Source organism: Thalassophryne amazonica, chromosome 19 (genome assembly GCF_902500255.1).
Source record: "Thalassophryne amazonica chromosome 19, fThaAma1.1, whole genome shotgun sequence".
In the NCBI taxonomy this organism is placed as follows: Eukaryota; Metazoa; Chordata; class Actinopteri; order Batrachoidiformes; family Batrachoididae; genus Thalassophryne; species Thalassophryne amazonica.
The window spans coordinates 38,498,547-38,511,953 of record NC_047121.1 but is presented as its reverse complement, the minus strand read 5'-3'; the positions used below and the strand labels follow the sequence as shown (position 1 = coordinate 38,511,953).

Genomic DNA, 13,407 nt, shown 5'->3' with positions numbered 1-13,407 from the left:
ATAAAAAAAATCATGTCATTATGGGGTGTTGTGAGCAGAATTTTAAGGAAAAAAATTAACGTACTCAATTTCGGAATAAAGCTTTAACATAAAATACGGCAAATGTGAAGTGTTGTGAATGCTTTCCGGATGCACTGTATTTTTAATGTCCCAATTGAGCATGCTTAGACAGGCTCATAGCACCTGGCTAATTGTCACTGAATTCGCTCTAACTGCTAAGAAGAAAAAAAAAACTTAGTAGGTATGCTCGCGATAATGTGTATTTTCAAAAAAAAAAAAAAAAAAAAAGTTCTGTTTGACCATAACCTTGAACATTTTAAGGTCATAGCTCAAATGACACACTGACAGTGTTGGGCTGTTTTTATAATCCACCTTCCCCTCATTTACCCACACCTGATTAGCTCGTTCAGGTGTGTTCAAATGGTGAACTCTGAGAAGTGTAGCTCTAGCGGGGGAAAGGGCGGCCATTCGTGACATTACTTGTTGGGGTGATGGGTGGCATAAAAACCCCTGATTATTGGCCCTTCAAAACTGATCAGTATGTATCCCCAATTTAGCTATAAGGGTTAGGTTAGACCATAACTATTACTGTTGTCAGGTCAAGGGATTAAGATTGCCTAGGTTTTATTCATAATTTTCACGTTAACTTACATTTATTATTTTTTCCAAAACAGGAAAGACCGCAAGATGGCCCTTATCCAGATGGCCTCAGTTGAGGAGGCAATAGAGTCCCTCATTGAGTTCCACAACCATGATCTTGGAGAGAACCACCATCTTCGAGTCTCCTTCTCCAAGTCTACCATTTGAATGCCCTTCCCTCCCTCCCTCCTTCCAAGTCTGTGACCATCTGAAAGTTTAAGGTTGCCTTCAGTGCAGATGGTCACTATTATGTATTTTTGATTATTTCCAGAATGTTGCCTCTTTCACCCCACCCTAGTCATTCCTTTATCAATAGGTTTGGTTCTTAAGTTTTATCACTTTGGAATATAATGCCCCCCCTCCCTCCCTTTACTGTGTTGTTCGAGCATATGTGGTTATATCTTCCATATAAGGAAAGACCAAAATGTTGAAGCAAAATATTTTTTGTGTGTATTTTTAGGTTGCCATGAAGAGCAGATGGTAATTTTATTTAAGTGCTTTGCAAATACTGGGCAACACGCACTTCATTTTTATAGCTTGCTGAATAGGTGTTTCTGCAAAGATGCCTTCAAATTTGTTCTGTGACCATTAGGCTAGTGTTCAGGGTATCGGGCAACATTCTGGACTAAAGTGTTTTATTCTGAAAGAGCGTGGACAGCTGATGAGACTGTCCTGTTTAAAAACGGACAACAACAAAAAAAAAAGACTCCACTGTCACGGATGTTAACGTGTGGATGAATCCTATCCCACCACACACACTTGAGCATTCCTTCTTTTCTTTTTTTTTCCCCTGTAATATTTGTGTGGATATGTACCTTAAGTTCCACTTTGAACCTGTTTGGCCAGTCAGAAACAGTTTGAGGATTTGATTCTGGGTCACAGACCACCAAACAATGTATCCCAGTGTCCATTTTTATCAACCCACCTATTTACTTTTGGGGATCCATACCACTATCTGAATTAATTCAGCGATTGCTTTTCTTTCAACGTCTTTACGGACAGTGGCGTGCCTTACTTTACCCTGATCAGATTGCCTTAAGCTCTGCTCTGGCTTCATTTGGAGAAAACGTGGCACTCGATCCCTTTTCCTCATGCCCTTTGATATGTACCAGCATTGTTTAAAAAAAAAAAAAAAAAAAGTGTAGGAGAAGTGGCTCATTCCATCTTCTATTTTGTCTTAACTAGATTTTTTTCCCTAATGGAGTTTTTTGTTTCTGTTTTGCTTATAGTCCTCATATGTATGTAGAAACTTTGAATGTAAGTTGGATAGATGCCTAATATCTGTGATGTTGCTCTACTAGGATTCTTGTGGCAGGAGTAGAGCTGTGTCCAACCTTTCTCTTACACAGTCCTCATTTAGTCCTCCTGTAGGAGCAGTGGTCTGTGGGGCCTCATTTAATCAGAATATTTTGGTTTATATGTGGACAATTATATACTCATTTATCTTTTAATGTACATTTACATGTATATCACTTCTGAATTCACTGATGCCTGTTTGTAGTGGCTGGGTTTGAAAATTATCACAGTGCCTTGCCTCCTTGAATGTTTTATCTGAGGCTGAAACACTTTGTGGTCTGGTTAGTTGTTTACCTTTCATTCAGGTGCGTTCTCTTGCCTTGATTCTCTTTTTGTTTAGCTAATCCTACCTGTGAGAGGGCAGCTTGGAGGCATTTGTCAGATGACACACTGACCGGCCTGTCTGTTTTTTTTTGTTTTTTTTTTTCCCTTTGTATACGTAGGATCAGATGGCACTGAACCCATTCCCTCAGTGTCTTCTAGTACCACAATCGGGTTCTTTCGTGCACTTTTCCTCCGACAGGTCCAATTTCACTTTGTCACATAAGTCTTAAAAGCGTCACATTCCTGAGTGCGTCAAGCACCAGTTTCCACAGCCTCGACACCTTTGTCTTGGACCAGAAACGGTCTATTTTTATAATTTGATTTTTTTGTTTTTTGTTTTGGTTTTTTTTTTTGGTTTATTATGCATGGTTTAGCAAAGCTTCATGTAGCTACTGACGGTTATTGCTGTTAAGGACCAAAGTATCTTCTACCCCTGTTGTTGTTTAGTGTTTGCTCATCCAACCCCAACCCCCCCCCCCCCCCCCCCCCCCCCCCACCCCGTGCTCTTCCACATCTATACAATGCTTCAGATGCCTCTTCCCTTTTTTCAACACCTTTGACAAGTCACATGAAGTTGATTTTTTTTTGGGGGGGGGGGGGGGGGTTAACCAACCTATACTGTATATTGTGTGCCTTTAATTGACTTTACAGAGAACTCGCTTTGGCAGAGAGTACTCTAGAAAGGATATGTAATTGAACCACAGTCCAAGCTGTGATGTTGAAGGTGTAGCAGATGACATGTTTGTTTTTTGCTTTTATTTTTCTCTCCTTTTTTATATGGGGGTGGGGCTATTGTATGATGCAGCGTTGACGGTTGTATATACTCATGCTTTTGTACCACAAAATCATTTGGATTATATCCACTTTACATTTAAAAACGTGTATATTTTGGTAAAACACAATCCTATGAGGCTCTCCTGAGCTGTAAAAACATGTTTTTGTAACACAAAGACATTAAATCTATCTGAACACAGAATTGTCTCTGTATGTGACCGCCCCCCCAAAAAAGTGCAGTCATTGTGTTGTCTCTTGCATCTTCTGCTGCCTTTAATAAATCTTTAGTTTGTTCTATCTTTCATTTGGTTTCTGTCTCCTCTCTCTGTCCTGTGGTCCGTCTATATTGGTTAACATCTCATAACACTTTTCACATTTCCCAGCCTGTCTACTAGTGGTGGGGTTGTTTTACTGAGTTTCTAACTTTGTCCTCATCCCATTTCAAACTGATAATCTGAGTCCAGTTGCAATCATTTGATGGTGCAGAATTTCTGCGTACTTCCGTTTTCAGTGATCGATTGAGATGCGCCTTGCTTTTTTGCCTTGACATTTCAATTTTGCGGTTCAGCCTGAGCCTCAGCTCAGTCAGGCTGCTATGGAAACCAAGCCACTGTATCTCACAGGATGAGTAATTAATCTTAAAGTCAAACATGGCCATCAAGCATCCGTGATAATCACAGAATTCTCCAGGGATTTGATGTGTGGGTGGTGGTGGTAATGGGGGCACAATGAGGTGACATAACCTAACCACTAGGGGGCAGTGTTGCACTGGTGATCATGATGAACAGAGGTGACTTTACCTGCCACTCAAAATGGCAGTTAGTGGCTTAATATTTCAGATACACTCCCCAGTACAAAACAGTAGAGGGGCGATTAACCTCAAATCATAATTTTGAGAAGGGGACAAATGACATGAAAGTTCATAATCCAAGCAGCTTGTTAAGGACGATTACAAGGATGTGAGCTGTATCTCGGTGCAGATTCTGTAATGAGAAGTTCCAGTCGGGTATTTAAGATTTATCCACTCCTGAAAGAAGCTTGTACTCGGGCTGGGAAAGGCTTGGTGTGAAACCTCACTTTCTCCCAAGAATTGAAACCCTTCATCTTGTCTTCAGTCAACTTTTCTAACCTGCACCTAAACTGTTTTGCAACATGGTATAACCCTCCTTGCCAGTCAGCAGACTAGCACCACTTTGATGCTGCTCTGGATACTTCAGATCCTTGTTTACTTGCTGCATCTTGGTACTGTATTTTGCTCTGTACTCAGAGTAATTTAGAGCAAAGATGAGTCCACACAGAAGTCTGTGGGATGTAATGAAATGCAAAGAGATTGCATAACTGGATGGAAGGAAAACTCATCCAGAGATTTGTGATGTTTTTAGTGTGAGATCTTTGCCTTCCAAAATACATAACCCGTTTTCTACAAACGCAGACCAAGATATTTGAAAGCTGGTGGAACATGTTTTCCATAACTGCAAGCCATTGCTCTATTTTGAGGTGACATGCCACCTAAACACACACACTTAAATAAAATGTGGAAATTGACGCATTTTGCAGTTGCATCTGAGTGCAGCCAACCTCAGTTTGTCAAGTCCTAACCCCTAATTTTGCTGGATTGATGCAACGCTACGCACGAGCCTAATTGGAACCATGTGGGCTACTGATCGTACAGCATCTGGCAACACTTAGATTAGTATAAGGTCTCTAATCAAGCAAGTGCTGGCAAACATCAAGGCCACACATAAATGCACCCTGATGCTGCCCCGGGGTGGATGGGGTGAATGAAATGGGGTCAGGGTGGGTCAGTGGTTGGGTAGACAGTCTTCTATGTACATGATATCTTGAATCCCAGCAGCAATTGTTGCCTCTGGGGAACCACGATGTGTGTAATTTTTAACCTTAACTTTGAATGGGCCCATTGTTAGCCAACATCTCATCAATCTGCTTTGTGTGATATGTTTTGAGAGCTGGGGGCTCACAATTGTACTTTTTAAACAATAACTACTGAAAACCTGTTTTATATATATATATATATATATATATACACACACACTGGGGGGAAAAAAGAAACATGACTTAAATATGTACATTGGTTGCACATGATCAGAATGTGTCCGATCAAAGTAACTTTGTTTTTCAATTGGAAACATAAGAAAATTATTTGGATACATTATCAATGTACATATTTAAGTCATGTAAATCAGACTTAACTGTTTTCAGTGTATATGTAAAAACCCTTGGTGGGCTGCAGCTGGATGCTGACACATTAATTTAAAATTGGGCTAACCTAAGAACTAAATGACTCCAGCTGCACACCTTATAAGTGACTTAAAGTCCGAGTGGTGCTTTAAAGGAGGGAAGGCCTGCAGCCAAGGAGACAGGTTTCTTTTCTCCACAGTGATTCCCTGTCTTAAAAAAAAAAACAAGACACGATCCACCTGTTTACATATGCAAGCTGCGGACAGATGTTGAATAATTCATCTGCAGAAGCGGACCTCATGCAGCTGTATTTGGGTTACAAGGCTGCATGGGTTCTGCCCAAATTCACACCGTCCATATTAGAGGCAATACTTTGCAGCCAGAGCAGGGAGCTGCAAAAGTAGACCACTTTGCATAAAGGATCCAAGTGGGAGCCACAATTAAAGGAGAAAGATGGTGGTGTAGAAATAATCAGTGTGAAGCGACTTTAGCATGCACTCAATTTTACAGGACAACAAAAAATCTTCAGTTGGGGAAACGTGTAGCAAACTCAAGGCTGTGCTGCAAAATACAGTTTTTATGGAACTTTGTTCTGAATTGGGGAAAGCGGGATTTCTGCCACATCTGTTCCATTTATATTCTGAAATTGGAATTTCCTATTAACCCTGAAAGAAATTTTCTTTTTGTGTGTGTGGGCCGAGTTTAATAAATCAAGCATACACTGCTGGCTGCTGACATGTTGCTAGAGTGTTTTTATGCATGAAATACCAGTGTAATGTGTTGTTTACCACCTGGGGCCAAGCGATAAATTAAAACTACTGTAACTTCTGTACCATTTCTCCTGTTCCATGGGGTCTCTTTGGTGGATTAATATATTTTTTGTAGCAATCTATGCTCCACAATCTTGGAAGTATCCAACTTTTGACTTGTGTTTAAAAAAAAATGGTAAATGGACTGCATTTATATAGCGCTTTTCCATCTGCATCAGATGCTCAAAGCGCTTTACAATTATGCCTCACATTTACCCTGATTTCAGGGTGCTGCCATACGAGGCGCTCACTACACACCGGGAGCAATAGGGGATTAAAGGCCTTGCCCAAGGACCCTTAGTGATTTTCCAGTCAGGCGGTGATTTGAACCCATGGTCTTCTAGACTCAAGCCCAACACCTTAACCACAAAACCATCACCTCCCCATCATCAAAAAAAAGCATGTTTACCTTGGTTGTGATGCCATTTCCAGTTTTGATGTCTGAGGTAAATGGAACGCAACTTGTATTTTAAAGGCTATTCCATGGCACCGTCCTGCTACGCCTACAATCCCTCCAAAAAATGCAAAAACGGGATGAAATGAGTTAATCCAGGTTGCTTCCTAGCAGGTTGCCTTATAAAGTGCAGACATGGCAACTCGGCCAAAAAATAAAAGGAGCTGCACCCTTGGCCAGACGTGATCGAGTTGTTCAACTTTGAACAAAAACGACAACAAACGCTGCTTCAGCTTCAAATTTATACAAGTTTTAAGCCATAGTCTCTACAAATACCCCATTTAAACAAGTTCAAACATGACTGCAGCTGTTAAGACTGAATACCATGAAGTTACCAAGTACTATCAACAATTTTGAGAATTGAGATGAAATTTTAGAACTGTTCACACACAGATCCCGGTTTCAAATGTGGTGCTGCTGATGGTTGTAAATACGACGTATACAAAGTTTGTTCAAGATTGACAAAGATGGATCAAAAAGTTACTATGATGCTTAAAAATGCGCTCTAATTTGTGAGTCAGAATAAAACTGGAAGAAACGGGAATAGCAACCCCATTTCACGCCATTTGATGGTGGCATCACAAAAAGTAAATCTGGTTCGTGATACTGTCATGAACCATAGATTACATCAAGTGACAGCACCACAAAATAGGTGATGTGGGGGGGGTCTGTTGTGGGTTCGGGTTAGAGGAAGGGAGAGCGTTTGAAATGGTAAAATAAGAAAAAAAAAAATGTGACTGGAGCATAAAATAAGCGTGAGACTGGGCTGGGAACAGCCCCTTTAGATTTCTGTCTTGGGGGGTTGAGGAATTACCAGAGCTGGTATGTGCTGCAGTTAATGGTGGGAATTGTTTTGTTTACATAGTGTAATTAATTTTGTTTTCAACAAGTGCTTCTGCATATGCTAACAGGTACCCATGGTTAGCATTTCCTTTGAGAAGTCAAGTTGATGACATAATGCTGACCAGTGTTCATTGGTTTGTCCATTTCCTCTTTGTACATTAAGAAGGTGCATATGGCTTACCTATGGTTTTTTTAAACCGTTAGTACCCCCCTAACCCCCTAACAGTCCACTGAGATAGTTTGCAATGTCGTAATTGGTCTCAGTAACCACAGAAATCCTGCATGAGGGATGATGTGACCTTTAAAATGTGGCAACCAACAATTTAGCAGCAAACTAAATAAGTGGCTACTTACAAATTCCCTGTCTTCTGTGCGTTTCTAACACTGTGTAAGTCTGATGTTATTACCGCTGACGGCTAACAGCAGGGGCCGGAATGTTGGGTTTATCAGTCTTTGTGACATCATACAGCAGAGTGGAATAAATGAGCATCTTGAGATGGTCACAAGGCTGATTCTTGAAAATTTCAGAGTTGAACCTGAAAATGTTAAAGATCTCTCTCTCACACACACACACACACACACACATCTAAATCACCTCTGACCTTCTTGCGCGCCAGCAGGTGCACAGGGTATTCTAATCACTCATCTGTCAATACAGAATAACTCAGAAAGGTGTGATCAGATTTGATGGTGATGTCATGATGACATCACCGTAATCCAAGTCGCACTCATCCGCGTGCAGGTTACGCGTCATCCCTTCTCATAGCTTTTAATTGAATTTTGGCCGCTACATATGCAGACTCGGTGCAGTCCTCCAAAAGGTGCGTTTGGCACCAAGTATCTTTTGAGCCTATCCACGTTAAATGTTTGTGTTTCTGCAGCACACTGCAGATTTTGGATGCAAAGCTGAAAAACTATAGCACCGTTCTGTCTGATATAATTTTTTTTTTTTTGGTAAGGGACCTATCCAAAAAATAATAAACAATAAACATGCAAGCGGTTTGGTGGATATGGGTGTATCTTTTTTCAGCGTAGCTGGTGGGCGCACGCAACACAGAGAGGTGGCAGCGCTCTGTCAGGTGCTGCTATCTGAAGCTTTATGGCTCAAAGGTTTTTGACTGTACCGTCTCTGCTTGTCCTTTGGGCCAAATGGACACTGATGGAAAATGACTCCTCTGTTCCACTGATCCATCAGACACTCGCCTTGAGCCCATCCATCAGGCCGCTGTGTTCACAAGCCAACCTCTGCATAGTCAAATTGATACGCCACGGACTTTGTGTCCAGCAAAATAACCCACCAAAAAGTCAGTGACGTTTTAGCTGCGGTGAAGTTAAAGCCTTTAAAAAAAAAAAAAAAAATCTGTAATTAGCGACCAGATCTGCTTGTTTGAAGATTTCACAAAATCTACACTTAGTTCAATTTATTTCATTTATATTGCACGAAATCACAAAGTTGCTTCAAGGCACTTCACACAAGTAAGGTCTAACCTTACCAACCCCCTAGAGCAGGGGTAGGCAACCTGTTCCAGAAAGAGCCATGAGGGTGCAGGTTTTCTTTGCAGCCACTGACTCCACCAGGTGATTTCACTGATTAACTGATTCCATCTGCTCAAAGTGATATTAATCAGTAAAATCACCTGGTGGAGTCAGTGGCTGCAAAGAAAACCTGCACCCTCATGGCTCTTTCTGGAACAGGTTGCCTACCCCTGCCCTAGAGCAACCACACAGGAGACTGAGGTAAGAAAAAACTCCCTCTGATGATTTGAGGAAGAAACCTCAAGCAGATCAGACTCAAAGGGGCGACCCTCTGCTTGGGCCATGCTACCAACACACTCGACAATACAAATACGTGGTCTGTCCATAAATTAACGGTCCTTTTTATTTATTTTTTTTAAACTATATGGATTTCATTCATATGTTTTTACGTCAGACATGCTTGAACCCTCGTGTGCATGCGTGAGTTTTTCCACGCCTGTCGGTGACGTCATTCGCCTGTGAGCACGCCTTGTGGAAGGAGTGGTCCGGCCCCCTCGTCGGATTTCAAGTTCTTTTATACTCACTCGACTGGTAAGCACTAAAAGCCGAGATAGACATGTCCCAACTTGTCCTCTAACACTCCGAAACGGAGGTGTTCCTTTGTCTCGCTTCATCAGCGAATCGGTCGTGACGCGCGAAGCCTCCGCGCGGCTTTCCATGACAAAATCTCTTGTTAAAAGTGAAATCTGCCGGAAAATGGCTGATGTCCAGGTCTTGTGATAACCAGAGAAAGAGCACACGACAGTCTCGTATCCACAGAGCCATCAGCTTAGAAATGATCCAGTGGTTTGTGCCGCATCGTCGCAGCTCGCAGCGCGGCGCACCGACCGTCCTTAAAGGGGTCCTTAAACCTGTAGTTAAAGTCCTTATTCTCTGTGAAGCCCGTAAAATTTTCACTGAAAGCCAGATAAATTTTTCGAATAGTTTCCAGGTGCCAGTCTCTAACAGCTTCTGGAAAAAATTCTGATGGAAAAAAAGTCCTTTTCATTCCGCCATTTCCAGACAATGAAAATCTGACAAGGGGGCGGGACCACTCCTTCCACAAGGCGTGCTCACAGGCGAATGACGTCACCGAAAGGCATGGAAAAACTCACGCATGCGCACGAGGGTTCAAGCATGTCTGACGTGAAAACATATGAATGAAATCCATATAGTTTTTGAAAAAAATAAAAAGGTACGATACTTTATGGACAGACCTCGTATAGAGGAAATTTTGGGAGTCCACTTTAAATCTTTGGGGTTTTTTTTGTTTGTTTTTCCGGTTACAAGCACCAGAATTTGACTGTGTACACCTTTTGGTACACATTGTAGAAAAATAACTTTAGCCATTTGAATTTTTAATAGGGGACCAAGTAGGGGTCAACGGAAGAATTGCACAGGGTCAAAATTAAAAAATGTTCCAATCATACTAAAAGTGATACCACATTATGTATCTGATGACAATGATTCCAAAAAGGTATAGTTTGGACTATCTATAACTGAATGTTCTGGAGTTATGGGGTAAAAACAGCAAGAATGGTGACAAAGGTCAGTTTCAGTTTGTACAGGGGTCAAAAGTTAAAGTTGCTCCAGTTTTGGTAAAATGTGGTGGAAATTATTGGTTGAACTAATAGGATTAACAAATGGAATAGTTCTGTGTTGAATGTTTGGTCTCCAAAGTAAAGGTCAAACAATGTTGACATCCGACGTCTATGACATGTGACATATATTACCCCATAACACATGGTGCAAACTATTCCTTTTTAAAATCCTACACACTCAACCAATAATTTGAATCATGTTTTACCATAATTGGAGCAACTTTAACTTTTGACCCCTGTACAAACTGAAAGTGACCTTTGTCGCCATTTTTGCTGTTTTTAGCCCATAACTCCAGAACATTCAGTCATAGTCCAAACTATACCTTTTTGGAATCTTTGTGATCAGACACATAATGTGGTATAGCTTTCAATATGATTGGAACACTTTTTGACCCCTATGCAGTTCTTCAATTGACCCCTACTTGGCCCCCTATTGAAAATTCAAATGGCTAACGTTATTTTTGTAAAATATGTACCAAAAGGTATACACAGTCAAACTTTGGTGCTTGTAGCTGGATTTGAAGGATTCCACTGCAAATATTCTGTTATCTGCTGCACTAAATGAGGATGTACAGCATATGGCAGGCTGTCACTTGAAAATCAATATGGGTGATGATGACATCACGTCAAGATGATGATGCATCTCGCTACCGCACAAAACGTTTCAAAGCATTTAAATGGACTGCATTTATATAGCGCTTTTCCATCTGCATCAGACGCTCAAAGCGCTTTACAATTATGACTCACATTTACCCCGATGTCAGGGTGCTGCCATACAAGGCGCTCACTACACACCAGGAGCAATAGGGGATTAAAGGCCTTGCCCAAGGACCCTTGGTGATTTTCCAGGCAGGCGGGGATTTGAACCCATGATCTTCTGGACTCAATCCCAACACCTTAACCAATAGATCATCACCTTCTTTTCCTCAGGAAAAGAAGCATAATGGCTCAATGAGAGATCAGATCTAAGTCTGATTGAAAATTTGTCTGTTTGCTCTGTGACAAAGTTCCATCCAGCCAAGGTGATCCGTCAACCGCTATTTGAGAAATCTGGAACCAGCTTGATTTTGGTGCAGGAGCGTGTGGCTACGTCAGAGTTGAACGACTGAGATACAGACCGGGGTTTAATTCCAGGTGTTTCTGTTAGATTTGTGCAAGACACTCATCCAGCTGTAAATTGGTTCCAGCCTTGTCTGTGGAAATAGCCTGCAAGGGAATGATGCCCCATCCAGGTAGAGTTGTACCCTCTATCTGAATACTCAGTAGGTACTAACATTCTACCCTGTCTAAAGTATGTACAAGTAAGCAAGCGAGTAGTAAGGACATTTTTTTTATAAAGGTGGTTGGTAGTTAATTTAACCGAGTAACATCTTTGTTGCTCCGGGTGGGATTCGAACACTCAATTCCTCGCTCATGAGGCTAATGCACTACCAGGTTAGCTAAAGGGGAGTCTCACCTGATGAGGTTCGTGAACCATTACTACTACTACTACTACTACTGCTACATTTTTTGGTGATTACATAATTTTTTTCTTCTACTTGAGCTGTTTAATATGCCAATAATTCAAAAATATATTTCATTTTATATCTTTCACAAAGCAAGGAGGAAAAAAAACATGAAATGGCTATGAGTTATTTGCTTCAAAGTAAGAAAACTGGGTTAGCATCCCTGAAGTGGGGGGTGAAGACATAATTCTTCTCAGATGTGTAAGTTGGCCACCCCAGTCAAAAAACTCTGTGGCCACCCCTGGACAACGATATAAAGGCAAAACAGGACATGTTTGCATTTCTGCCATATTAAAATGCCTCTTTATTAAATACAATATGGACTTAATTCGTCTAATTTCCGCTGTATTCTGGATGGAAGCAGAGCGCAGTGAGTCAGCCAGCCCGAGTCCCCAGAGGGTGCGCGCGGCACAGCTTTACGCCCCGCCTGCGCGCAAACAGAGAGATGTATGGATCGAGGAGGGAGGAGAAGGGGGGAGCTGCTTGCACCAAATGAGGATCCCGCCCGGTGGATCGTGTTGCCGCCACAGACGAAGCTTTCACTGGGAGCGTGTTCGGGCTGGAAGCTGCTGATCCTCAGCGGGTTTCCGGCTGCGCCGCGCGGCGTGACGCACAGAGAAGTTAAAGAGGCGGCGCTGGATCCGAGGAGGAGGGAGCGAAGGATGCTGCCATAACTTTGGACCAAAACGAAAAAGCGCGTCCGTGCGCACGGAGTGTGTTAAGTGAATCTGCAGTAAGGAAGGGGGAGGGATTTACGCGGACGCACTTTCCGGACAGTCCGAGAGGAGATCTGCGAGGAGCCGAACGAAGCGTCAGGCGGCGGCGATCGGAAAGATGACGGACAGTTTTGAGGCCGTGCCGAGCAAAGACATCGCCGGTTAGATCTGCGCGCGCCTCCGGTGCGAGCGGCGCGTCTCTCCTCGGCCGCGCGTAATGGGAGAAAAAGTTTGGGAGCTGTTCAGAGGAGACGCACACGCAGCGGCGGCACCGTGCCAGGTGAAGCTCATCAGTAAGTTTGAAAGTCCCAGCATGACTTGGGGAAAACCGCCGGCTTGATTAGTGCACACGCGCGCGGACGGACAGCGACGATCTTTAGAGGGGGATTTCTTTTACGCACAGGACCCCTGATCTCACACACACACACACAGAGAGAGATTTGCTCGCCGGATGTCTGCGATGGGGCAGAGGTGCGTGATGGAGGTGATGGTGCTCACCGTCCTGTCGTGGGTGTGCGTGTGGGCGGAGGAGAAGATCATATTTGACAGACACGCCGTCTACTGGAACAGCTCCAACCCCAAGTGAGTTCACGTCTGATTTTTAACACTGCACGCACGCACGCACGCAAGTTCGAATTTCGGCTTGGCGCGCATGAACATTGTGACGACATTCGGGCCACCAGCCTCAGCACTCACGCTCAGTGTGTGTGTGTGTGTGTGTGTGTGTGCGCG

At 42.6% G+C, this 13,407-nt stretch overlaps 2 protein-coding genes across 4 annotated transcripts in view; both read left to right on the top strand.

Moving 5' to 3' along the window:
• Nucleotides 1-3,337, top strand: part of ptbp1a (polypyrimidine tract binding protein 1a) — a 33,282-nt gene extending 29,945 nt beyond the window's left edge. For all 3 annotated transcript variants that reach the window (XM_034195298.1, XM_034195296.1, XM_034195297.1), the window contains exon 16: nt 675-3,337. In XM_034195298.1, coding sequence (XP_034051189.1) covers nt 675-807 — 133 coding nt within the window. In that variant the 3' untranslated portion in view covers nt 808-3,337. The remainder of the gene's footprint in view (nt 1-674) is intronic.
• Nucleotides 3,338-12,437: 9,100 nt separating this feature from the next.
• Nucleotides 12,438-13,407, top strand: part of efna2a (ephrin-A2a) — a 255,598-nt gene continuing 254,628 nt past the window's right edge. The window contains exon 1 of the mRNA XM_034195458.1: nt 12,438-13,257. Within this exon, the coding sequence (XP_034051349.1) occupies nt 13,127-13,257 (131 nt within the window). The 5' untranslated portion in view covers nt 12,438-13,126. The remainder of the gene's footprint in view (nt 13,258-13,407) is intronic.